Source organism: Umbelopsis ramanniana (assembly GCF_025399195.1).
Source record: "Umbelopsis ramanniana AG unplaced genomic scaffold K450scaffold_49, whole genome shotgun sequence".
In the NCBI taxonomy this organism is placed as follows: Eukaryota; Fungi; Mucoromycota; class Umbelopsidomycetes; order Umbelopsidales; family Umbelopsidaceae; genus Umbelopsis; species Umbelopsis ramanniana.
This window is the reverse complement of record NW_026252135.1, coordinates 109,991-133,073: the sequence shown is the minus strand read 5'-3', so window position 1 is coordinate 133,073 and position 23,083 is coordinate 109,991. Positions and strand designations below refer to the sequence as shown.

Below are 23,083 nucleotides of genomic sequence, written 5' to 3'. Positions count from 1 at the left end.
ATTTAGAACGATCTTTGAATTAGACATATTCATTTATGTTTTCAGTAATTTTTTTTTCTGGTCTTTTATATTGGGAGGGGGGATTTTGGATTGTTTTGATCTCATGTAGAGGAGATGGCGATTCTATGGAAATCGAAAACGGGTGGTATTCTCTGTTAAGACAATCAAATCAAATAATGATGGATAGCTGGTTTAGTATCCGGCTGTTTGCTTGCCGCTCTTGATGCTCTCTGGCATACGCATTTGATAATCTATGGCAAAACCAACCCATTAAGTACGTCTAGTACATCATACGTTGCCTTATACAAACAGTTGCTTTTACCTCCATTTTGTGTGATGTATCGCACCCAGGGAAGGGCCTGATATCCACTCTTCTCAACAATCTTGAGATACCGGACCTGAATACCGGAAACAGTAAAATATGGGATCTCAAAGGAAATGTTGATCGGGGGCTTCTTTTCAGTTTCTTCCGCTGAATGTAAAGTGTCAATGGTAAGTTTCCAAAACACCTAAAGGGTCATCCTGTGTAATATCAACGACTTTACCTGCTTGCACTGAAGGAAGACCAAAGTGAGCTCTCATTATAAATTCCTTTCCACCTTGGAATTGCTTAATTTTCCAAATAAGACAAGATTTTTCAGGCTTGTATGAAACTGAACCGCTAGAGCACTGCAAATATCGTCAGCTAACCTCCCCCCAGATGATACTAAGCATGAAAATTCATCTTTTACCTTGAACTTTGGAGAGTCCGCATCGTCAGGCACCGGGATGGCAATTTCTACATTGTTTGCTGAGCTTTTTCGCTTAAACTGAGCCTTTGCCTTCACCATATATTCAACTCTAGAGCCGGCATAATTCTCAACAACAGCCTCAACCCAAATGAGTGGCTTGGCCGAAGACTGAAGACGGTAGCTCATCAGCTCAAAATCACCATCTGGTGGAATGAAACTAATGGTTCGGTCGTTTTCAAAGCGAGAAAGGCGCACACACTGATGGAACTTGACATCTTCCATTTCAATTGCCTTTGAAGAGCTTGCAGAAGCTGCAGTCGCAGGTAGTATAAAAAAAATAACTGTTAAATCAAACTTTCTACATGTCTGCGGTTCGCTAGTAAAAAAAAAACACTTTACCTCGACCGGTTGCCTCGAACATAACCTTATCGTTGAGCCCAAGTCTAAGTTCAGGCATTCCTGACAGATAGCATCTCATCTTAACGCTTCCGAGAACTTCACTTCGCAAGACATTACCATTAGAATTGACCTATCAAAGGAAGTATTGCATTTAGCTCTCCATGGCATTTTTGGCAGAATATACTTCAGGTCACTTACCAAAAGGTTGACACTTTCAATGACATCCAAAAAGATCTCATTCTTTTTGTATTTAATACCCTCAGAACGCCATGATACAGCATTCGTAACAGCCATAGGCGGACGAACTTGAGTTTCCAGCTTGTAGGCATCTTGTGTAATATACCTAAACAGGTGCGTTAGCCACAGTCTGAGGAACAGGTATCAAGAATACGTATCGAATCATACTCTTGAAGAATCTTTGTTTCGGTCGTTTGAGGATATCCGAAATCCATCATCTCGTCCATAAGCTCGTAAACAATGACAAAGTTATCGCGAATTGATTCTTCTTCCAACTCTTTGAAATAATCGGCAAACACTTCTGTCAGTCTATGCAAGAATAACATAATACTTGTTGCGTTCGTATTTTTGCGCGTTACTGCCAGCACTAGAACACCGAAAGGGGAAGAAGTTTGAGTGCGTTATAACTTACAGTTGCTTAGGCGGTGACAAATAACATACGGTAAAGGTTGTTGTGTTTGATATACAGATAGTTGATGCCCTCATGGGTGAAACATGGCAGTGGAACTTGTTCATCTTCGGCTTCGCTGACCTAATAGATCAAAGCAATGTCAATGTTGGCTGATAAAACTGTCATGATGCACTGAAACGTAGGTAAGTACCAATGGCATAAACTTCTCCACTGCGCTCATGGGCACATCTCCTCGATAATTTCTGGAGATGAGGACTTTTCCTTTGAGATCCAATATAAAAACTGCAAAAAAAGTGTAGTGTTAGTGACTCGGACGTGGTGCTCGACCATAATAACTGTTTCTTACCAGCAGATGCCATACTGGATTAAGGACAAGGATGCTGTGGTGAACTCGCGCGGAGACTCAAATGGCAGCGAGTTGTCTGGAATAGCCCTCAGCGGCCATCGAAAATTTTCCAGACCTTTCAACATGCCTTTGGTTGCCAATTACTCGTCGGGATCAGACAGCGACAGTGAGCCTGAACAAACCACTAAACCACAAAGATCGTTTATCGACTCATTACCTCCTCCGAAGCGGAAGGTTGAAACAGCCAATGGCAAAGTTCAGATCTTTGTAGATCTTCCCAAACTGAACAATGACAATGATAATGACAAAGATTTTAAGGACACTATGTCGGCTAACAAGCGACCAAAGACCTCAGGAGGTTCTGGATTGTCAGCTCTTCTACCACCTCCAAAGAATCCTAACGCCAGCCTTAGAAAAGAAGGATCGACCTCTTCTACCCCAACCACAGCACCCATTTCCACCACCACATCGTTTATACCACCTGCCCTTGCAAAACGGAAAGCAGAGCTAGCTGCAAAAGCCTCAGCAACAACCACTGTAGATAAAGCCAAATTGAATATTACTAAAAAGACGACTGTTGAAGACGAAGAAGAAGAAGAAGAAGACGACGAAAGTGACAATGAAGATGTAGGAGAAGTCAAAAGCTTCTTCCCATTAGGTAAGAAAAATCTGTGTCAATGGAAATTATGTAAACAGGTGAAAGTAACTTCAACAATGTTTACGCTAGGACCAAATATCACGCAGGTTTTAACAACGCCTACACAATCCCAACCAGCCACTATAACAGAACCAGTGGCAGAGACTAACCAGCCAACGGAAGCAGAAAGCTCCACGATCTCTTACACAGCAGCCGACGCATATGCTTATTATGATCCCAATGCGCAATACGATCCAGCAGCCTATCAGCAATGGTATGAGCAGCAAGCGGCATATGCACAGTATGGAGAACAGAATGCCCCAGAAGAGGAGCTAAGTAATGAAGCGGTAAGTCTCGTAGTATTTCAGTAGCAGCGCATAGCACAGTGGTTAAAATTTCTCTGCAATACAAACAGATGGAGAGACTCATGGGTAGACACGGGAGAGGATTTGGGGAACACATCAACATAAAGACTGTCAATTTAGCAGAAGAACTCCAAAACAAGGACGGAATCCCAACCCAGGAGCCCATTGGGCTTTCAGGGAGCTCGGTATGTACCTGGCAATCTCAAGGCACATTAGCTTATGTAAAGTTGGTCTGGTTTATCCTAATCCCACGTGGCTGTTGTTGATTGCAGATCAAAACAAGTTCTCTTCAAAAGCGCAAGAGCAATATTATGTATTTGGCTCACCAAGCTCAAAGCAAACGAGACATTCTAGCAGAACAATATGCACAAAATCGCAAGACAAAACGAGAGGCTAAAATGAAATATGGTATGAACTGAAACGAAACAATGCTTCACACCGGCTTCTGCTAACCGACTTTTCTGTAGGGTTTTGAAATCGGATTGGAAACTACCCAGAAATTCTCCCCCTCCTATGCTGGTTTGGAATTTGGCGATGCCATGATGTAAACAAGCAGTATGTCAGTCGACAATTTAAACTATGAGCATTAAATAAAGAACGTCTTGCATAATTTTGAGTGGGAAGCGTTAATCTCCCTATTGGCTGCTGTAAGATGTCAATTGTTTCAATCCCATTTTTTCTTTTTTTTTTTTTTTCTCTTCTTAACTTTTTATCCCTTAACAGTAAATGTCCTCTACAGGGAGTGGTACTTCTACACATGTTAGAAGTCAGTCTCAGGGAACAATGACTTCACGCCTCACTCGCACATTTTCTGGACAACGTCGTCAACGTCGCAACCAAGAAATGCCGTCCATATCGACTGCTGCAACGACTATGACCGCAGAACCGTCTCCGACTTCAGCGCCGCCTGTAAGCAGCCCATTCAACGCCATTTCAGAAACTAAACCACCTCATGTGCGTATTGTACCTAGCCTTGAGGCTCCTGGCCAATCTCTTATTTTTCCAGTCATTGAAATGGACTTGGAAAACGGCAACTTGGTCAAAATCGGACGATTTACCGATAGACGGAATCTTCCTAATAGAGTGACATTTCGCAGCAAGGTAGTGAGTAGAGCTCATGCGGAGATGTGGTCAGAAGGTCGAAAGGTAAAAGTCATTTTCTGTTGCACCGAGGGGTCAGCTGCACAACAAAGGAGTTAGCCTGGGGTTACATGTCTAACCATTCCATTGTCAGATCTTTCTGCGGGATACTAAATCCTCCAGCGGCACCTTCTTGAACAATATTAGACTAAGTCCGCCTGGTACAGAGAGCAAGCCGGTTGAACTAAAAGATGGCGATATTGTTCAGCTTGGTGTGGACTACCAAGGCGGAGCGGAGGAGATATACCGGTCGGTCAAAATGAAGTTTGAGATCAACAGAACATGGCAGCAAAAAGCCAATCCCTTCAGTTTGAATGCTTTGAACAACTTGCGGAGTTTAGGCGGTACGCCTAATACTATAACTCGAACCAGTTCCAACGCTTCTCCAGCTATTCCTCAAGACAGTGACAGTAACCTTCCCACCAATTCAGTCAGTCCAATACCGCCAGCTCAAGTTGAAATCGAAGAATGTTGCATTTGCCTTTTTGCCATCGCACCCTTTCAAGCCTTGTTTCTCGCCCCTTGCTCTCATACCTATCACTACAAATGCATTCGACCGCTACTTGTTCAAAATCATCCGGCTTTTTCGTGTCCAATCTGCAGAACCTATGCAGATTTAGAAGCAAATGTAGCGGTTGAAGCAGAAGAAGTTTTAGAGATGTATGGATTTGGGCAAAATGGCGACCACCCAGCTACTGCATCTATCACCAATGTTCGACCTCCTTCCTTGCGAGCTATGGCTTCTACCACATCATTAAATCATTACCCTGTGCGACAAAACAGTATTGCTGGCAACGAAAGCCATGTCCCTTATCCTATTGATTCCGATTCTGCACATCCAGAAGCCCAGGGCCTTGGTGGACTACCCATCTCACAAAACATTCCGGTTATTAGGAGCGGCGTTGCGACAAGAGAAGCCATGGCTCATACTTTGGTAGAGAGCTCGCAATATGGCATGACGGAGAGGATGAGGTTAAATTCATTGTCATCTGAAGGTATGAATGAATTTACTATCGTCTTGTTATAGATTCTCCTCACAGCTATGAGAAGCAAAGTATGCTAATACCTTTTTGTTATTTTTTTTTTCTCTCCTAATCAGAAAATATCTTACCCGAGGACGACAACAGACGGCAGACAATAATACAAAGGGATGATGACGAAAATGACGATATTCTGGGTTTACACAACGATGTAGACAACTTGCCGGATGCGAGAAGTGGCGAGTTTGTGACAAATACATCCACATCGCTTCCATCTTCGGCAGTATCATCTCCACTTACACCATCGACATCTCGATCTATGCAACGACGTCCAAGTGCCGCTGGAATAGTAGGAAAATTGCGAAATGTGATATTGGATAAGAGGCGGTTATCTTCCGGGATTGAATCATCTGCAAATCTTGAATCACAGGATGATGCGTCGTCGACTGGTAGTGGTATGCATATCAGAAACGAGTCATTTCACCGAAATGATTCTAGCTCCACTGATTCCACCTCATATCCTAACCTTCGAAACAACATGTCCTCTCCTTCGCAGGAGTTTCCGGAAACAGATGAGCATAGTGGAAGGTGAAGGGGTTTGCAAGCTTCATTAAAAAAAAAAGGAAGTATATTCAAATGCAACCCTTCTATTACCCCACTCTGATCACCTATAAAAAAAAAAAAAAAGAAACCCCAAAAAAATCCACACACTTCATTACTCCCAACCCCTTTTTCTTTCTATTATTTACCTATCACCTTTTCTTGTACAGTGGATTCCAACTTCGTTCCCTTTGGACTCAAATTCGTCTAGATATGCAAAATTACTTACATAGTCTTTGGTGGTGAAGCATTGACTATGAGTTCGTCTACTTGGACAGCTCAATCTATTATAAAAGGCATCTTGTCTATACAGGTTTATTAAAATTATCGAAAGAGAACAGACATCATTGCATACGGGGTGTCGGAGGACATCCAGTTGAGCTGCATTAGAAGAAAGTAATGGCCAGACAAATATGTATAGATGCAGTTCGTGAGCAACAGCCAACGACATATAAACAACTCTCTCATAATGCATTTGTTTTTTATTTTGGCAAGTGAGAGCAGCGGCGGGTATACTTTTGAAATGTTATTGGCAGCGTGATCAAGCCCCACGCAACCTGGGGGACGTCGCTTGGTCTCCAGAGCTAGCCGGTCGTCCTCTATATTCGCCAAAAGCATCCTGTGATTGCGGGCTACCGATGGAAGCAGTATGAAGATATGAACTGGAGGAGCTAAGCGATGTGGCCAGAGGAACACCAGCTGATGGGAGCGATGAGGCGTAGGGCGGCGCATACTCTGATCTCAATGTGCTTTCATAACTAGAACTATGTCTATGTCTGTAGATTGTCTCAGGTCCCGGTCGACCAGCGCTAGCCTCAGATCGAGTACTGAATGGTAACGATTGCCTTGGGGCGATCGCTGCTATGTCTTCTAAGTGCATCCGCGCCAACTCTTTTAAAACGCAAACAATGAGATAGGGACATAGCATTACTTGAATCAGTAAGGAAAAACTGTTACCTCTCAAGTGTACCCTTACTGAGAAGCTGTAAGCATAGTCGCTGGCTGTAAAGTGCTGGCGATTCTCGAGGTCGATGTTGCATCCTCCCAGCTGAACATGACAGTAAGTATTGCAATTGAGCCTATATATTACAGCATAATCGAAGACTTTAACTTACTACTAGTAAAGTTATGACCTGTAACAATGCAATGTAATTAATACATGTAGCAGATACACACCGCATCGATATGCATATAATGTTCTTACATGCGTATGCCCCCACGCCGCTGCATGATGTAAAGCCGAGTTACCATCATCATCAACATGGTCTACATCGGCTGATATAGACAAAAGAAACTGGGGATAATATGTGCTTTTAGCTCATTGCCTAAATGCAAATAAAAAGGAGTGTGGGGGGCAGGCATACTCACCTCCACAATATTAACATTTCCGTTCTTTGCAGCGAATAAGAGAACTGACCATCCATGTTTGTTGATAGCATGAATACACTCTGGATATTTCTCGGCATAACGGTAGAATATCTATTCGGCGCATAAGTTAGCAAAAGGAAAAGCAGATCATATTTAAATTAATCATCGTCTCACCTCTTCTTCATTATTGATGGCCGCAAGCATAAGTACAGTATTATCTTCATTGTCCTACATGATAGAATGTTAAAGGAACGCTTCTATAAAATATTTTAAGTGGCTCCAATCATCCTACCAGTGATATCGTTTCGTCTTCATGGCCAACACTGAGTAAATAGTTGACCACATCCACTTTCCCATGCTTGGCGGCCAGTAACAAAGATGTCCTGTTGCTTTATATATCAGAGACGCTGGCCAGTCGATGAAATCTGTGGTGAAATCTACTTACATTCCAGTATCCGGGTCTGGATTTTGTATGCTGTTCACCTTGCGCAACAAACGTTTCACAGCATGTATGTTTCCGTCTAATTCAGGACAAGTAAATTCAACTGAGAATGTTGCCATAGTGGGCTAGATATCCACTCACCTATCACAGCTTTCCTCAAGCGCACTGAGGGCTTTTCGCGTACTATAGTCGACCTTGGAAAGTCGAAGAACGTTTCTTTTGGTTGTTGGGACCTTTGCAGCATGGTTGAAGGCGGAATCAAGGCCAGTGCGGTGCTTCAATTGACGGACGGGAAGGGAAGTTTGGCTCGCCCCCATCGCCAGTCAAAAGTCACAAAACCGTCGAGGAAGTTCACAATTTTCAGTATTGCACCATCAGTCACATGATGACCAGCGACTTCAATGACAACGAAGACGATGCTGAGAATCAGATCAATCAACAGTTATCTCACTTTGAACATGCTGTTGAATTCAAAATTCTTTTAGACCAGCTTTTGGATGAACAAAGTGGCAAATACGACAAGTCATACACGAGGATACAACAAATAGTACGGTTTATGCTCAGTCACTCGCGAAATACCAATATAAGCACTTCGTACTTACTCATTTCTTCCAGTTGGACGTTTACCAGGAGCAACCTCATTTATTAGATCCACACCTCGAGTCGTTGATTGAGCCTGTAGTGATACGAATTCGAGCTAATATATCATCCTCCTCGGCAATGGAAGCTCAGTCGAAATGCGCGTGGTTGTTCAAGTATCTTTACTACTTGACAAAAGCCAGAGGATACAAGACAATTGGTGAGTTGGAAAGATTTAGACGCTAAGGGAAGTGTATGTATATTGACTTGACCCCTTCAGTGAAATTCATGACACACGAGGTGTCTGATCTGGAACCAATGGTGGATTTCATGAATGCACAGGAAATAAGGGATGGCACATGCTGGGAGACACGCTATGTTTGTCTGATATGGCTTTCGATTATTTGCATGGTCCCATTCGACCTTCGAAAAATTGATAGTGGATTGGTTGCCTCCGGCCAGCAATCTCTCATCAATCGTTTACTGGATATTCATAAAAGATATTTAGGATGTACCGGCAAAGAACGTGATGCTTCGAGTATTCTTGTTGCACGTCTTCTTAGCAGGTGAGTACATGGACACGCAGTCATCCATCAGTATTGAGTGTCGGCTCATCAGCCATTTTAGACGTGATGTATCCACGGAACATCTCATCCCATATCTTCAATGGGCAAAGGAAGAGCTTTCATCTATACACGACGTATTCAAGGTATGTTTTTCATTATTTTTGTGGTTAATTGAACCGCATTCACTGACATTGGGTAAAAGGTGACTGGGTTACTGTCGTCCTTATGTGCGATTTTCCAATATGCGGCAAGAGACATACTCTTACCATCTCTCGACGATGTCGCTTTTCCTATGTTATCATTGCCATTCATCGATCACTTCTCCGGAAATTCCGTTATACGCAAACTGTATATCAAATTATCTGAGCGAATTAGTCTTTGCTACTTACGACCGCGAGTTGCAAAGTGGAGATATCAAAGAGGTAGGCGTGCTAAGGAGTCGTGTTTCAAATAGGAACAATATCTCATTTTTCGTTCCTTTAGGCAATCGATCACTAGTCAACAACTTGCATAGCACCACCTCTTCCACTGATTACTCTTTGCAAGCTAATATTCATACCCATACTGGAAACGACGATGACGATGACGATGATATACCCGAACAAATAGAGACAGTGATTGAGATTTTGCTTAATGGATTAAGGGATAAGGTATGCTATATGAGCAACATAAACACATTTTCTGTTCTACAATGTACCTTCTGAACTCAACTCGATTCATAGGATACAATTGTTAGATGGTCAGCAGCAAAAGGTGTCGGGCGTATTTGTCAGCGACTGCCTCAGGAGCTTGCTGACGACGTCGTTGGTTCCCTACTTGAGCTTTTCAGCGAAGACGTTTTGAAAGATGTGAACGGCGATCTTGATATATCTGCTACCTCGGAACACACCTGGCACGGTGCCTGTCTGTCGATTGCAGAACTGTCGCGCCGAGGCTTGCTTTTGCCAGAAAGGCTAAACGACACGGTGGACTGGATTGCCATTGCTCTCAAGTTTGATCTTAAGAGAGGCTCTCATTCGATTGGCTCCAACGTCCGAGATGCGGCTTGTTATGTTTGTTGGTCATTTGCAAGAGCTTATGCCCCCGAGGTCATTCAAAGCTACGTAGGTCAGGTTGCTCATAGTCTGGTGTGCGTGTCGGTTTACGATAGGGAGATCAATGTGAGAAGAGCAGCCAGTGCTGCCTTTCAAGAAAATGTTGGTCGACAGGTATTATTCCGGTAAAAAAATAATGTACCAAAAATATAAAGCAGTATTAATGTGTCATACAGGGCGTATTTCCATTCGGCATCGACATCATACAAGCTGCTAATTACTACAGCCTTGGCAATCGAAATCAGGCGTTCCTGGATATCAGCGTCGAGATCGCGCGGTACGTTCATATTCGTGAGGTTAAAGTTATATTTTCGGTTTTTTCTAATTCTATACGTTACAATTAGGTTCGAACCATATCGCGATCCACTTATTGAACACCTCGTGAAAATCAGCGTGCGACATTGGGATAAACAGATGCGTTGCCTTGCATCGCAAACTTTGCATAAACTAGTTTCAATTGCACCGAGGCATTTCATTGAAGTTGTCTTACCTCAACTGGTAAGTTCATTATGATGAGATTTTTTTTTTTCCAATTGCAGCGCTCTGACTTGTTACTTGCAGATTCCCGATACCACGTCCCTAGACCAGAACATATCCCACGGTGCACTTTTGAGCGTTGCTGAAATTAGTTTGGCGTTGACAGAGTGCAGTGCTCAAGACGCCGCATTATCAGATGTATGGCAAAGCTCTTCGATAGATGTGCGTCAGGTATGTAAAATTGTACCTTGAGGTGTATCAAGCAAATAACATTGCTCTACCGCGACAAAGTTTAAAGTATTGAGGTTTAACATCACCATTTCCTCAGAGCATATCGAAAATTGTTAGATTGATTCCAGAGAAAAATCTGACCACCTTCGGATCTGAGCATATACGAGAAGCGGCTTGTCACCTTATTGCTTGCCTTGCAGAGGCAGGAATTGTCACAACCGACGATGCAGACACCCAAGCTTGGGACCAGCTCATCAGCACATCACTCAAACGTAAAGAAGAAAATGTACAGAAGAGTGCTGTGATGGCATTCGGTGCAGTCGCGCGTTACAAGGGCCTAGATGAAGGAACGGTGAAGGAGTGCATAGACCAAACGATAGCGACACGACACCTCTATGGACGAAGAGGGTATGCTCTTGCACTTGGAGCCATTCCATTTGACATACCTCGCATGAATATCCACTTGTCGGCCGTTCTTTCGGCGATTATAACAGCTATGGCCATGAAGGTATTAAGGTTTTCGATGTTGATCCCGATGATTTGGTCTAGCGCAGAAATGGACTAACCAAGTTACGCAAAAGCAATCACCACAGGAAAATGACGCGGAGGCTAAACGAAATGCAGTTCTGGCTTTGCATGCGATCATTCAACAACTGCATACCCGAATTAAAGCAGGTGAGTTGCATACATATAGCAACAACCATAGCCTCTTGAGACCTCATATTGATATACTATCCAGCGATACCCTATGACGACTTTCAAAGCGTGGTACAAGGACTTTTGAAAAACCTAGAGGATTACAGTATAGACCAACGTGGAGATGTTGGATCTTGGATTCGTGAAGAGTCAATGAAAGCTCTGAGTCTGGTAGTTCCGCTTGTTACACGGATGGATATGGAAATCCCAGGCGACCACCGCTACCTGGGATTGGATACACAGATGCAGATTATTGCAAAGCTATTAAAACAAGCTTCAGAAAGGATCGACCGAACTAGAGCTTGTGCTGGAAATGCATTGTCGGTGATTGTGAGATCTACGACAGATGATGGTCGGCCATGCCTCCAAATACCTGGTCAAGAGATGCTATTGAACATCTCCAATAGGTTTGTGCTTTTGACTTCTTGAAAAGTCCTTCTCCACGATTTCTTGGCACTCACATGCTGAAACCTTCTTTTTTTTTTTGTTCCCTACTTCCAGCGATCTGGACTGGACTTCCCCGGCCGATGTCTATCCTCAGCTAGTTCCAATGCTAGCTTTCTCTGAATATCGTTTTGATCTACTGACTGGCCTTATTACCAGTGCAGGCAGTCGAACAGAATCTCTGGTAAGTCATGCCAAAATTAAAAATACCCGTCGGGCGACAACCCAGTATAGTCCTAATGCGCATGGTCGTGCTTCTAGTTGCGCTATTCGAGCCAGTGTCTGAGTGAATACATCAATCAGCTACCTACAAAGGAAGGGGATACAACTGTCTGCCTGCAAGATTTCGTTCGGGAATTCAATAGCATCCTGGAGGCACATCGAAATGATGACCGTGTGTCGATCGCTCTACTGGAAGTGGTTGGGAGCTTGTTCGAGTCTGGAACGCTGTTGCACCTCAATGATGACCAAATGTAAGCTGTTGTGTACTGTGAAAAATGCATTTAACGTAACGATGCTCAATTTGGAATACTTTTACAGTTATAATCGTTTATTGTTCCTAACAAGAAAGGAAGCTTACAAGAGTCGGGATGTCAGGAAATTGGTGGCGGTGATTAGAGTGTAATTTTCTATATCTTCTGTTCAGAAGCAGCAATTGAATGTCCGCACACTAATGGCTTCGTTGTCTTGAATAGTCTAGTAGGCTACGCCGGTCTACCACCGTGCAAAGCTAGGACAACCGCGGTTCAGCAATTACTGACCTACTTGGTTCATCCATTTCCGAAAGTAAGTGATAAGGGGATGGAAAGGAGAGATATTCCAAAACATATCTCGACAAAAAAACAAATGTCTAAATAAAGATATTCTAGGTGAGAGTGGCGACGGCTGACCAACTTTTCATATATCTCACAACATTGGATGATCAATACCTTGATGATCGAGCTATGGAAGCCGAGGAAATTATCACTAGCACAGACTGGTAAGCAAAATACTGCTTGGGACTATTTTTCTTTTTCCTGTCCCTAACTCCCCTCAAACCTCCTTGGTGCGCGCTTGGCCCAATGGTTCTCGCAGGATGAAGCCAGTGGCCGAAATCAAGGAATATAGAGATCAATTATACGGTTTATTGGATATCGAGCGGACTGCCTGATAATTCGGATATTCAATAGAATAGAACTTACAGAAAGGTCCTCTCCACTTTGGGGCACAGAAGGGGGAGAATTAGTCGCATGGATCAATTTGAATAAATGTTTAGGTTGAAATCCTATTTCACCGGTTTTTTCTCCCTTCCCATCGTCATCTCGTCTCTTCTTCGTTTCTCTTTCACTTTTCTCAGCACCCTCCCCTTTCCTTTCGTTACAACCTATATGATGTACTTGCGCACACTCGCCTTATGTATAGTACCGTTGCTGGCTATCGCTGCACCTGTATTTGTTGAGTCCGATACAACTGCTGTCGAACCAGCTAGCCTCTTACTATTTGAGAGCCTATGCGAATACTACGAAAATGTAACCGACGAAGTACTAGAAGCAGCCACACTCGACATGCTGTTTGAAGATGGTCTTTACGATGCCTTGAAAATAGACCTCGCTCCACTGGATGGTAAGTTTTCTCTCCGCTTGAATCCATATCGATCTCCGAATGCCGCCTGTTTATTGATTGAAACATGATGTAGAACAATGTTGGTCCGTAACGGCGCGACCTTTGCTACAGTCAACAATCCGAGTTCACTTGTCGATAAATCATGCAAACGTACTGTCACACATCCGACCATTGGTTGCTGAGATCTTACCTTCGCTCATCCCGCTAAATAATCATCAAAAGCATGGCGAAGAAGATTGGCTTCCTGGAGACAGAACCGCCGAAGCCCTCGTACCTCTCCTCTACAATTTGAACCAAGTTGTCGGCTTCCGACTTGGCGCTTACCTCACAAGCGATGCCATGTTGAAAGACCTGGCAGACCGAGCCTCTATGGTCTGCAAACCTAAAGGCGACTTGGCTTTGCACGGGCAACAAAATCTTCAAATACCAAACCGATCGTTGACCAACAGTCGCACTCACCTAACATCTCGCTTTGAGGACACCAAACAACAGTTGTGGTCACAGTATGATGAACAACTAGACGATGTAGTCCGAGTCGTCATGGAAGACTATATGGATGATGAATAGACATCACCACACGTCTCAACCCCCTTTTCGATACCCACCCCATTCCCAACGGAATCTTCCTTTACATCGTCCCGCCCCTTGTACAGTTCATTACCTTAAACCTGCGTGACCACGCATAATGTCCACTTCGTTTACTGTTTCACTCAGTTGTGAATACTTGAAACAACATCGTTTCCGAAAAGAAACCATATTTGCACCTAGTACAATTTCTCTCTCTCTCTCCTTTTTCAAAGTATCGTATGTAACGCAATGTATTTATTGCAAAAGTAGCACATTCCAAAAAGGAACTACCCGCATTTATGAACCAACCAACCAAAAAAAAAAAAAAGACCAGTTCCTATCTGTTCACTTCACTATCACGTCTCTTGCGTCGTTCACGGATCACATAAACTCGGTGTTGGATCTCTTCGTCTGTTATGTATGATGGATTTTTCCTACGCGCGAACGCCGTCTATAAATACACTGTCAATATACGCGGAGATAGGCATTCAATAATGGTGGCAGACTCACTCACATCAAGCAGATGGTTGCAATCGATGGCTTGCTTGGGTAAACTCTGCATTATTTGAAACACTTCCATACTGTCTTCTGCGTTCAGCAGCGCGGGTGAATTAATTTCAAGCAGCGCAAGGGCCATCCTGAACAACACCGTATGCCCTTCACTGGAAATAAAAATGAATAAGGCAATAATCACTTGTGTTCATATTGATCGTTACACTCACTAGAAAAAGGTATCCCATACACGGAACACTGACTGCAGATAGAAACATGTTTATCATCTGTACAAAGCTGCGCTGGATGCTTGATGGCAATACGTACCTCGATAGGCAGTACGTTGGAAAATAGCGTCAGAAACCAGTGCGTGGTAACCAAAGCCGATGGTGGTGGCCGCTCCTTTTGTTCTAATTCCCAAAACGGAACATCGTTGCTGATCCTCGACCATATAGCAGGATACCTGTCAAATATCAGCCATAGAAGCGTTAACTGATCTACAGTGGCATCTTCCATGGTGGCGTCATAAGTAGAAGGTGGAAGAATGTTCGATGTCGTAGCCACCATGATCCAGAATGTATGCTCTTCGTTTTCCGTGCATAGTAACAACAGTGCGGCGATGAAATTGAGGGATTGGCAGTAGCCAATGGAAGGAGTATATATGCTCAATGCGAGAAGAACTCGACGCAAACCGTGGATCTTTGGCATGCATGCTACGGAATAGCAGGCGTAGCGGTGAGTCTCTGGATTAGTGCAGCGAAAATGCTCGTTGTCCGGAAATGTGCGATGAAGATCTACGGAAAGTCGCAGTAGGGCATGCCATATGTCACAAGTTTAGGACCAAGGTGTGTTGAAACTATGTACAAACACCTCTTTCTCACCTTGCTCAATGATGTTCATGTATTCATTATGCCTTCCCATCATTTCTGCTGACTTGACTAGCGATCGGTACAATTGAGGGTTCTTATCCATCAACACTTTGGCACCACTGTAGTGGAGCCACGCCTGTCCCAGTAATGCATGAGAGGATGATAAAAAAAAATGATCCTTCGAAATCGAGTCACGCGCGTACCTCAGCTCGGTAATGGCGAGGAACCCCCTTACGAAAAAATCGCCTGACTGTCGATTAATGAAGTGTGAGATGGACGTTGTCATCGGAAGGTAATACTTATCCTTCTCTGCTACATACGTCTAGTGGATCGCTCGGGCCATACTCCACCATTATCAAGTAATAGTCGATCCCATTGGTATAATCTGTTCATCATCATAGGCTGGTATCGAGCCTCGAACTCCTGTACCTTGTGAATTGGAATGTACGGGGATACCTTTGAGAACCCGTAACAATCACTGGATATACCTCCATAATTAGGGACGATGTAGTCATAGGGTGAAAGTGGGCGAGACTTACCGCTCAGGGTCATCGGTAGAACTTGCATTACTATTCACGCTGGAGCTCGATCGATTGCTTTTCCGGTTGTACATAATATGCAGTGAAGAAGGGAATTTAGTTGCAGTAGAGCGCATATACATCGAACAATTGGAAAAAGGAAGAATTCCTTTCAGGAAAAGAAATTCTTGGATGACAGAAATTATGATAAATTCGCAGGTATGGACATTCCAATCAGAACCGATTGTAGTTTTTTATTCATGAATGTTACAGCATGGATATACAGGAGGGGTTCATTTACACAGGGTTTTGGAGACGATAGTGTTTCATCAAACCATTGTTGCGCACACCCATTCGTAACTGGAATTTCTGTCTCTGCTTGACAGCTGATAATGACTGTTGCTGTTCAGGAGAATATGATCCATCGGTAATAGCGAGCTGATGCATTCGCTTTTTCTGAGATTTCGAAAGTGATTCCGTGCCTTCGCCATTCTGCGTCAATAGTCTATTGGCAGCAACACTCTCACGTGCCTACAAGAAATGTTAGAGATTGCATTGTGAGTTCCTAGATTTCTACATGAATGTGTACTTACATCCACTGGTCTCAGACTCTGTCGATAATAAACATTGAAGCTTCTGTGCCCTATCCGAGTGCCACTGGGCAAAACAAGTTCTGCCTCGACAAGATCTGATGGCTGACCAGATTTCGTCTTCGATGACTCATCAACATCCATATCACTTTCGATGACTGACAGATCATAGTCATAAAATTCTATCACTTCCTCCAAATCGCCAACGGTTTCAAATGAGACTTTGCAGTGTCCGCAATCAAGCTAGTGAGATGTGTTAGTGCCTGCAGCCTCATGAACGGATAACAGGTGCATCCTGACTTACCATATGTGCTCGAACAGCTTCTAAACTTCTATATTCTCTACCTCTGCCGTTGCAGTATAAACACAAGTGTTCTTGTACTAATTTGTTCGTCAAGTGTTGAAGGAATCCAGATGTGTCTTTGAGATAATCCGGGTCAGGAAGGAAAAAACCGTGGGCTTTCTCCATATGCTTCAAATTTTCGTCCATTTCAAGTGCATGGTGTCTGCAGAATAAACAATCCTTGTCCGGCTCATCAATGTGTTCTATACGAGATGCCTGGCTGTGAATATCAGAAACTGATTCGTCATCTTCGTCTTGTAGGAGTCGTCCATTATTAATGATAATTGTTGATTGTGGCAACTCATGCAGTTGCTCAGCCTTCAGCTCTGTATCCTTGTGCTTCTTAGATTGCACATGGTTTGTGAAAGCCTGTTCCGATCTATACGTTTTCCTATTTAAAGACACGTTAGTCTCTTGCATGTATAGTAAGAAACTAAATTTAAGCAAGAGGTCACTTACTGGCAAAGTACACAGTCATATACTAGGTCATGGCGTTCTTCCTCTTCTCGTCCTCTTGCTTGTTGCGCTGTAAGCCATACGATTAGTCATGACTCTACCATGCTGACCTCATCTGAAGGTTACTTACCTAGGACTTTTTGAGCGAACTGCTCTGCTGATATAGGATTGAGTTCTGCAACTTTACGTTTCAGATTGTACTTGTGCCAGCTAGAGAGTCATTGGTGAGTTCATTAACTTCGAGATTACCGCTCTGGCAATATTGAGCAGCACTTACTCCGTACGATAATGATTCCTCTGCTTTTCTGAGGAATGAAAGGCAACTTGACAAGCTAGACAGGTGTATAGGGATGATCTTGGAGCGAGTGGCTCCGATGCGATTGCGACTTGTACTGACATTGGGAAGAGTGTTAGGTATATGTAATCAATCAGTCCATGCTTTTTATTGAATATGTGACCGTCGAGTCCGAAACGGCAATTTGACTGCGGCCAAAACTGAAAATCCCAAGTTGGAGCTGCCAAGATAAGCGCTTATTTTTTTTATTTTATTTTTCAATTCCTAAATTATGAAAGAAAAACTTCGTCATCATCTTTGACAGTCAGTTCTATTTGCGATAGAAGCCGTAGCATATTGCTGGGAAATATAGAATGCTTCATCAATACTGCCATTTTTTGGTTCTAAAAACTGAAACTGAAATGAATATTTGAGCCGCAGTTACTACACTATGACCATCGGCCGAAAAATTCGTTGGACCACCGAAGAGTATTGAATTTAATAGATTCAATTCGATTGGTTCTTCACTACTAATCCCTAAATCTGATAATAAGAAACCACATGAAAAATTGTACTATAAGCTAATAGTCGTTTCAAGGCATAGAGTAATCCAGCTTCGAAAGTAACTAAAAGGAACAAAAAAAAAAGGGTAGGGCGCGGCCATTTAGAAAATTCATTGGTTTTGTTTATCAGAGCAATAGCCGCGATCTCTACAAATGTCTCTGCTAGCCATCCAATCCAAATACTTCTAATCAGTCAGTAGTGCCCACCAAATGGTCAATAATAAGTTCACCAACCAGTAAACTTTTTGGCTACTATGAAAAAAAGGATATAATCTGGCCGTTCATTTCCAACTTAGGAACATAACGATTGGCCTCGGCGAAGGCTTCAGTATTATATTAGCGTAGTGTATTAAGAGTGCACTTTAGTGAGTGTTAATGAGTTATTGGATGTGATCTGAGTGTAGCTGGCTTTGCCTTTGCTTATTTCACGATTTGGAATGGATATACGCAATTGAATATGCAGGCATGTGCCACAGATGACTAATACGCAAGCAAGTTCAAACGTATAAATACTCTTCAATAGAGTACGTAAAATGAAAGTAAATCGTATCCAGATCATGACTGACAGCCTTAATACTCCCGAGAAAAAAGCAGAGACACTCCGCTGGTTACAGGGATTTCATGCCGCATCTGACTCGCTCGACAGCACAGAATTTGTTCAAAACTACTTTACGGAGGACGCAGTTGTTCAGTTTGGCAACAATCCAGTTGTGAAAGCCCATGGACCTTTCATTGAGATCCAAAGCCAACGATTGAAAGTTTTGGAAAGCATGAGCCATGAGTGAGTAATTCTTTAACGTGTCTGTGCATATTTTGCCCTTTGAAGGTCATTCACAGTTGCACTGTAGAGTTGTATCGTTTGATATTCTACCTGACAAGATCTATCAGGTTGCAAGCGTTACCTACAAAGTGAAGAACGACCCATCAGGCGAGGCTATTGTCATCCCAGGTCTTGCTGTTTTCTATAAAGCTCTAGAAGACAGCAAGATCAACAGATTTGAAGTGTACATCGATATTTCACCCGTTTTTAAAAGGGCACAAGAGATAGCTGCCGTTGCTTCTCAAGTTTAATGTGCCCAAATGGTCCATTATGATTAGGAAACGAATCAAAACGATGACTATGATTAGCAATTGTCGATAAAGAACTTGTACCGTTTGATATCTCAGTACGTAATCACATAGCCATTCGACGATACAACATACTTTAGCTATGGCGTATAGTGACTATTTATCGTATAATAAAAAATGTTATTGAAGCAGTGAGACTCATGATTACAGCTGTTGGGTACATATCGAACGGTCAGCTGTAGCAAGAAATGGGTAAATTTGCAGGGATAAACATGCATTAGACAGCAAATTCGAACAGTCTCAAATTCACTGACTGCGGAGACAGAAACCCACTTTCACATACGTATCCGAATTCTTGTTCAAGCTACTGAACCGCAACGATATGCCCAACGACAATCATAATCAACCTGACAATGAGCTCGACATGTTCGAAGCTTTTGCAGCACAAATTTTTGGAGGAACTTTCAACGTCATTCAAGATGTCTTGAGCGGTGGATCTGGACACATTGTAATAAACGACAGTCAAACAACTGCCGGTCCTCCTACATGGGACGATGGCAGTGATTTTCGAAAACTTGCCAAGACAAAGCGTAGAAACGACCAACCTGTACTTGAAGAAGATAAGGGAAATGAGGAGCTTCGAGAAGATGTGAGCCCGAGGTCTTGGCGCTCACCTATCACTGAGCAGGAGCAGCCTTCACAGTCCGTCATATCCACCAATGCTCGCCCTACATCGCTATTGGATCTCCTTTTCAGAACTCATACAGCCTTCCAAAGTCAAGGTGACTCGGCTATCCTTGGTAACGGGGATACGGAAGGATCGGTAAGTAGGGGAAGAGCTACTCGAGTGTTTCCTGGCTAATAATAGACAACCCTGCATTTACGTTGACTAACTGGTTTATCTTAATGATATGATAGAGTTGGAATTTTTCTTCATCCTCTTCAAGAACAATTTCGCTCCCAGATGGCTCTCAGGAAACGGTTATCAAAAAGTCAGTCAATGGAGTCACGGAGACAATCAGAAAGGTCCAACATCCTGACGGTACCACGGTAGAGACCATTGAGCCAAGCGTCAAGGGCCTAGACTGGAAAGCACCTTTACAGTCAATTGAACAAAAGGTGAACAGGGCTTGGGAAGATTCGCAGCCTGAGATCCACCAGTCCATGGCAGAATTGGATAAAGCGGCATCATCTTTGTCCAAAGCATACACTGGTATTCGGGAAGGCATTGCCAATCGATTTTGGAACGCGTTCATAGGAGAAAATCCAAAGGAAACAAAAGACATTTTTTCATCAGATCAAAAGTAACTTTTCGTCCATCTGATATTCATTTTGTGATATTTCAATATGACAAGCAGACATTGTACCATATTTTTTCAAACAAAAACATAATACACTCCTAGCAAACCCTTTTTCGCAGCCAGCATCACAATCAATTATCTCTCTCTCGCCTATTTTTTAGTTACTTTTATTACAAAAGGTGGCAGATATTCATTACATAAAGAAAAAAAATTACTATAGAGTTCATTAGAAGGATTCACAGATGGATGCACACGAAGGTAGTAAGTCTCATGATACATGTTCAATTTTTATACAACAGGAGGGGTTCATTAGCCTCTTTCGATTTCTACAAAGTGGATCGTTTCGACAGTCGATGTATTTTTTCACGTAGACGCTTGTTGATTAATCGCATTTGATGCATTTCAAATTGCCAGCTAGTGTTGCGACTGGTTTCCAGTTCATTGAATAGATTTTCCTCGATGGTAGCCTCTGGTATACCAACACTTTCTTCGGACGTGGACCCGGAATCGCCACTGTGATCGGACTCATGACCATCTTCATAATCTGAATCAAACCCACAGCCAACGTCTGCTTCGAGGGACTCGACTTTGTTAGCTACAGTTAGACTGTCAGCTGGCTCGGCTTCGCTATTGACAACGCGAATCAGGATGAATGGTGGATGGTCATTTTCTTGCGCAGTGTTGCCTGGATAGAAGCATGTATCCACCAATGTTTCTTCGTTCTCGTTATTGCGAATATGATGGCGTATGTTGACTGCTTCACCCGTTCTTACTTGCTGCAGCGCATCAGCAATTTCAGCAGCTTCCTCATGTCTTGTGACTTGAAAGATAGAAAGGCCATTGAAATCTTCGCTTTTCAGGCCAACGGCCCGCTCGGAGGACGAGGTGACATAAAGGAACAACCCGTCAACACTAAGCTTTCCCCAGAATTCATTATCGCCGAAATCTTGGTGTTCGCTAGAAGTGATGGCTGTGCTGACCCGTTGTCGTCCCAATTCATACACCGGACGTTCGCGTCCAGAAAGAATGACGCATTTCCTGCCTTTTCCTTGTTCGAGATCTAATCGTCCATGGCATTCTATCCACATATAACCAGATATTTTTCGTTTGATTCTGTATATAAGGTTGATAGGTACTTTGGAGTTGGAGGATTCTTTCAGGTCTCTCATAACAGGAATGACGTCTGAAGGGTGAATAAGCTTGCTGATGGATGTACCCAAGAGTTCGGATGGATCGTATTCAAGGATCTTGCTCGTTGCCCGCGAGCAATAAAGGAAAATGCCTTTCAAGGAAAGGACATGTACAAATGCGTTGGTGTTCTCCAGAACAACTTGGTTCCATTGTCTCTTCAAAGATTCTGTCTCTGCTTTTTTGGTCAAAAGGATGTCGATGATACCATGTGTAGTTCTTTGGCGTTTTGTGGCGCGTGATGATGGCGATTCCTTAATCATGTTAGCAGGCTGAATTTGAGGAAGTTCTTTTTGCTGAACCGGTGTATCGAATTGATTGTAATGGTTGAGGGTAGGTATTTGGTTGCTAGGAACAACAATATCAGGACGATAGTACTCCAGAGGACCATCGCCGGCATCTTGGCTTTCTGTTATAGTTGTGGCTAATGTTGAGAATGCACATGTAAGTATCATACTTTGGCGAAAATTACAGAAACGTAAGATAATACACACTTGTTGATGGTATTGTTGGGGGGATTGTAATTGTATGGTAATTTGCAACATACGTTCCATTCCTCATGCGCTCTAATATCGACTCTGGTTGCCTGACCATATCGACTTGAAGGCCAACAAAATATGCAATTTCATCGTTATCCCAAGTAAGTGGTATGACGGTGACAAGGTTTACAAAAGGCTAGAAATCATGTTGATTCGTTAATATCACAAGGAGGAGCACGTCTATGCACAAGTGTACGGGGTACCTGACCGCCTTTCTTATAATTGACAAGGCTAGCTTGCGATTCCTTCCCCTGTATCATATGCTGTTTGATATGTAGTACAGATGTATCTTCAGTGTATGATCGTATTGTGCCTTTGGCAACATGTCCATCAGGGGCTTGTAAAAATCGGCAGTTGAGTCCCATTGCCTCCGACGCAGAGTAAAGAGTCATTCGCTCGAACATGGGAGAAACGTATATGATTGGTGTATCGTATTGTCTGGCATCGGCCACAACAAAACTGCAAGATAAATCGACAGGACCGAGGTCGATTTGCGGGTTCGGTCTGCAATACGAATTGCACAATGTTAAACCAACAGTATATAGTAGTGATCCAATTTTACCAGGTATTTTTTCGTTTCTCACCTGTTGGCAAGTCGGGCAAGTACGGAGAGCATATCAAACCCGCTACTCGAGTACATTCCGGACATTTGGTGGTCTGATTTGGTTGATGGCAGTGGTCCAATGGGTGGCATTATATTGGAGTTGGCTAAAGATGGTACGAAATTCGTTGTTTGATATGAAGTCGATTGCTGGGGAAAAGAGCATGAGGCGGAAGTGAAGTCGTTCTCCAGGAACATGTGGGGATTGGAAGGTGGTAGTTGGGATGCATTCATGGCGATGGGTTCAAAAGGGTCTGCTAAAGCAACATTGTTTGAAGCAACAGGTTCTCGCATGACTCAGAATTGGGACAAAATGTGGAAGAACCCTTCTACGCCTCTTCCTATATTCGCTCTCGCGCCCACAAAAA

General features: G+C 43.1%; 11 protein-coding genes across 11 annotated transcripts; 6 read left to right on the top strand and 5 right to left on the bottom strand.

Moving 5' to 3' along the window:
* Positions 1-97: 97 nt before the first annotated feature.
* K450DRAFT_251942 (uncharacterized protein) lies at positions 98-2,165 on the bottom strand. The gene is made up of 10 exons (XM_051590795.1): positions 2,126-2,165; positions 1,970-2,061; positions 1,809-1,899; positions 1,536-1,734; positions 1,329-1,473; positions 1,131-1,260; positions 732-1,042; positions 546-669; positions 323-472; positions 98-251 (listed from the first exon to the last, which is right to left on the bottom strand). The coding sequence occupies exons 1-10, from the start codon at positions 2,136-2,138 to the stop codon at positions 193-195; spliced, it is 1,314 nt and encodes a 437-aa protein (XP_051442498.1). The 5' UTR covers positions 2,139-2,165; the 3' UTR covers positions 98-192.
* A 76-nt stretch (positions 2,166-2,241) lies between these two features.
* Positions 2,242-3,801, top strand: K450DRAFT_251937 (uncharacterized protein). The gene is made up of 5 exons (XM_051590794.1): positions 2,242-2,783; positions 2,853-3,109; positions 3,178-3,312; positions 3,400-3,535; positions 3,595-3,801. Exons 1-5 carry the CDS (start codon positions 2,249-2,251, stop codon positions 3,600-3,602), a joined length of 1,071 nt encoding a protein of 356 aa, XP_051442497.1. The 5' UTR covers positions 2,242-2,248; the 3' UTR covers positions 3,603-3,801.
* Position 3,802: 1 nt separating this feature from the next.
* On the top strand, positions 3,803-5,997 carry K450DRAFT_251933 (uncharacterized protein). The gene is made up of 4 exons (XM_051590793.1): positions 3,803-4,273; positions 4,362-5,262; positions 5,367-5,702; positions 5,804-5,997. Exons 1-4 carry the CDS (start codon positions 3,854-3,856, stop codon positions 5,821-5,823), a joined length of 1,677 nt encoding a protein of 558 aa, XP_051442496.1. The 5' UTR covers positions 3,803-3,853; the 3' UTR covers positions 5,824-5,997.
* A 116-nt stretch (positions 5,998-6,113) lies between these two features.
* Positions 6,114-8,002, bottom strand: K450DRAFT_251929 (uncharacterized protein). The gene is made up of 9 exons (XM_051590792.1): positions 7,799-8,002; positions 7,661-7,736; positions 7,508-7,598; positions 7,390-7,443; positions 7,216-7,326; positions 7,052-7,141; positions 6,963-6,980; positions 6,805-6,895; positions 6,114-6,738 (listed from the first exon to the last, which is right to left on the bottom strand). The coding sequence occupies exons 1-9, from the start codon at positions 7,899-7,901 to the stop codon at positions 6,389-6,391; spliced, it is 984 nt and encodes a 327-aa protein (XP_051442495.1). The 5' UTR covers positions 7,902-8,002; the 3' UTR covers positions 6,114-6,388.
* K450DRAFT_212781 (uncharacterized protein) lies at positions 7,589-12,616 on the top strand. Its single transcript, XM_051584812.1, has 18 exons — positions 7,589-7,724; positions 7,808-8,204; positions 8,273-8,456; positions 8,517-8,802; positions 8,864-8,945; positions 9,005-9,224; positions 9,286-9,452; positions 9,525-10,010; positions 10,073-10,173; positions 10,241-10,394; positions 10,458-10,604; positions 10,702-11,112; positions 11,186-11,279; positions 11,344-11,707; positions 11,802-11,928; positions 12,006-12,217; positions 12,285-12,365; positions 12,440-12,616. Exons 2-18 carry the CDS (start codon positions 8,040-8,042, stop codon positions 12,600-12,602), a joined length of 3,444 nt encoding a protein of 1,147 aa, XP_051442494.1. The 5' UTR covers positions 7,589-7,724; positions 7,808-8,039; the 3' UTR covers positions 12,603-12,616.
* A 208-nt stretch (positions 12,617-12,824) lies between these two features.
* On the top strand, positions 12,825-14,258 carry K450DRAFT_251905 (uncharacterized protein). The gene is made up of 2 exons (XM_051590791.1): positions 12,825-13,346; positions 13,420-14,258. Exons 1-2 carry the CDS (start codon positions 12,992-12,994, stop codon positions 13,911-13,913), a joined length of 849 nt encoding a protein of 282 aa, XP_051442493.1. The 5' UTR covers positions 12,825-12,991; the 3' UTR covers positions 13,914-14,258.
* Positions 14,115-15,965, bottom strand: K450DRAFT_251898 (uncharacterized protein). The gene is made up of 7 exons (XM_051590790.1): positions 15,595-15,965; positions 15,478-15,524; positions 15,287-15,410; positions 14,733-15,199; positions 14,636-14,667; positions 14,428-14,575; positions 14,115-14,364 (listed from the first exon to the last, which is right to left on the bottom strand). The coding sequence occupies exons 1-7, from the start codon at positions 15,839-15,841 to the stop codon at positions 14,251-14,253; spliced, it is 1,179 nt and encodes a 392-aa protein (XP_051442492.1). The 5' UTR covers positions 15,842-15,965; the 3' UTR covers positions 14,115-14,250.
* K450DRAFT_251893 (uncharacterized protein) lies at positions 15,825-17,677 on the bottom strand. Its single transcript, XM_051590789.1, has 6 exons — positions 17,459-17,677; positions 17,312-17,391; positions 17,185-17,251; positions 16,687-17,116; positions 16,386-16,625; positions 15,825-16,323 (listed from the first exon to the last, which is right to left on the bottom strand). The coding sequence occupies exons 1-6, from the start codon at positions 17,578-17,580 to the stop codon at positions 16,090-16,092; spliced, it is 1,173 nt and encodes a 390-aa protein (XP_051442491.1). The 5' UTR covers positions 17,581-17,677; the 3' UTR covers positions 15,825-16,089.
* Positions 17,678-18,573: 896 nt separating this feature from the next.
* Positions 18,574-19,280, top strand: K450DRAFT_212779 (uncharacterized protein; the record flags this gene model as incomplete). Its single annotated transcript, XM_051584811.1, has 2 exons — positions 18,574-18,799; positions 18,867-19,280. Coding segments are annotated over 2 exons (449 nt in total), but the record flags the coding sequence as incomplete, so codon positions are not given.
* A 126-nt stretch (positions 19,281-19,406) lies between these two features.
* K450DRAFT_282574 (uncharacterized protein) lies at positions 19,407-20,570 on the top strand. The gene is made up of 2 exons (XM_051593440.1): positions 19,407-19,909; positions 20,005-20,570. The coding sequence occupies exons 1-2, from the start codon at positions 19,469-19,471 to the stop codon at positions 20,392-20,394; spliced, it is 831 nt and encodes a 276-aa protein (XP_051442489.1). The 5' UTR covers positions 19,407-19,468; the 3' UTR covers positions 20,395-20,570.
* On the bottom strand, positions 20,554-23,083 carry K450DRAFT_251888 (uncharacterized protein). Its single transcript, XM_051590788.1, has 4 exons — positions 22,699-23,083; positions 22,318-22,618; positions 22,070-22,250; positions 20,554-21,999 (listed from the first exon to the last, which is right to left on the bottom strand). Exons 1-4 carry the CDS (start codon positions 23,007-23,009, stop codon positions 20,714-20,716), a joined length of 2,079 nt encoding a protein of 692 aa, XP_051442488.1. The 5' UTR covers positions 23,010-23,083; the 3' UTR covers positions 20,554-20,713.

Coding starts and splice junctions, on each gene's coding strand:
- K450DRAFT_251942 (XM_051590795.1), bottom strand. Junction 1,474..1,535: donor GAAACAAAGATTCTTCAAGA/GTATGATTCGAT, acceptor GCACCTGTTTAG/GTATATTACACAAGATGCCT. Junction 473..545: donor TCTTCCTTCAGTGCAAGCAG/GTAAAGTCGTTG, acceptor CTTTACATTCAG/CGGAAGAAACTGAAAAGAAG.
- K450DRAFT_251937 (XM_051590794.1), top strand. CDS start 2,249: ATGCCTTTGGTTGCCAATTACTCGTCGGGATCAGACAGCGACAGTGAG. Junction 2,784..2,852: donor CAAAAGCTTCTTCCCATTAG/GTAAGAAAAATC, acceptor TGTTTACGCTAG/GACCAAATATCACGCAGGTT. Junction 3,313..3,399: donor TTGGGCTTTCAGGGAGCTCG/GTATGTACCTGG, acceptor TGTTGATTGCAG/ATCAAAACAAGTTCTCTTCA.
- K450DRAFT_251933 (XM_051590793.1), top strand. CDS start 3,854: ATGTCCTCTACAGGGAGTGGTACTTCTACACATGTTAGAAGTCAGTCT. Junction 4,274..4,361: donor TGTGGTCAGAAGGTCGAAAG/GTAAAAGTCATT, acceptor TTCCATTGTCAG/ATCTTTCTGCGGGATACTAA. Junction 5,703..5,803: donor TGCGTCGTCGACTGGTAGTG/GTATGCATATCA, acceptor TCTCCTTCGCAG/GAGTTTCCGGAAACAGATGA.
- K450DRAFT_251929 (XM_051590792.1), bottom strand. CDS start 7,901: ATGCTGCAAAGGTCCCAACAACCAAAAGAAACGTTCTTCGACTTTCCA. Junction 7,444..7,507: donor AAGACGAAACGATATCACTG/GTAGGATGATTG, acceptor TCTATCATGTAG/GACAATGAAGATAATACTGT. Junction 7,142..7,215: donor GAAATGTTAATATTGTGGAG/GTGAGTATGCCT, acceptor TATTATCCCCAG/TTTCTTTTGTCTATATCAGC.
- K450DRAFT_212781 (XM_051584812.1), top strand. CDS start 8,040: ATGATGACCAGCGACTTCAATGACAACGAAGACGATGCTGAGAATCAG. Junction 9,453..9,524: donor TTAATGGATTAAGGGATAAG/GTATGCTATATG, acceptor CTCGATTCATAG/GATACAATTGTTAGATGGTC. Junction 10,011..10,072: donor AAGAAAATGTTGGTCGACAG/GTATTATTCCGG, acceptor TGTGTCATACAG/GGCGTATTTCCATTCGGCAT.
- K450DRAFT_251905 (XM_051590791.1), top strand. CDS start 12,992: ATGTTTAGGTTGAAATCCTATTTCACCGGTTTTTTCTCCCTTCCCATC. Junction 13,347..13,419: donor AGACCTCGCTCCACTGGATG/GTAAGTTTTCTC, acceptor AACATGATGTAG/AACAATGTTGGTCCGTAACG.
- K450DRAFT_251898 (XM_051590790.1), bottom strand. CDS start 15,841: ATGCAAGTTCTACCGATGACCCTGAGCGGTAAGTCTCGCCCACTTTCA. Junction 15,411..15,477: donor CTCGCCATTACCGAGCTGAG/GTACGCGCGTGA, acceptor TTACTGGGACAG/GCGTGGCTCCACTACAGTGG. Junction 14,365..14,427: donor ATTGCAACCATCTGCTTGAT/GTGAGTGAGTCT, acceptor GTGTATTTATAG/ACGGCGTTCGCGCGTAGGAA.
- K450DRAFT_251893 (XM_051590789.1), bottom strand. CDS start 17,580: ATGTCAGTACAAGTCGCAATCGCATCGGAGCCACTCGCTCCAAGATCA. Junction 17,117..17,184: donor TATGACTGTGTACTTTGCCA/GTAAGTGACCTC, acceptor GTCTTTAAATAG/GAAAACGTATAGATCGGAAC. Junction 16,626..16,686: donor AAGCTGTTCGAGCACATATG/GTAAGTCAGGAT, acceptor ACATCTCACTAG/CTTGATTGCGGACACTGCAA.
- K450DRAFT_282574 (XM_051593440.1), top strand. CDS start 19,469: ATGCCCAACGACAATCATAATCAACCTGACAATGAGCTCGACATGTTC. Junction 19,910..20,004: donor ACGGGGATACGGAAGGATCG/GTAAGTAGGGGA, acceptor ATGATATGATAG/AGTTGGAATTTTTCTTCATC.
- K450DRAFT_251888 (XM_051590788.1), bottom strand. CDS start 23,009: ATGCGAGAACCTGTTGCTTCAAACAATGTTGCTTTAGCAGACCCTTTT. Junction 22,619..22,698: donor CTTGCCCGACTTGCCAACAG/GTGAGAAACGAA, acceptor TTCGTATTGCAG/ACCGAACCCGCAAATCGACC. Junction 22,251..22,317: donor ATTATAAGAAAGGCGGTCAG/GTACCCCGTACA, acceptor CATGATTTCTAG/CCTTTTGTAAACCTTGTCAC.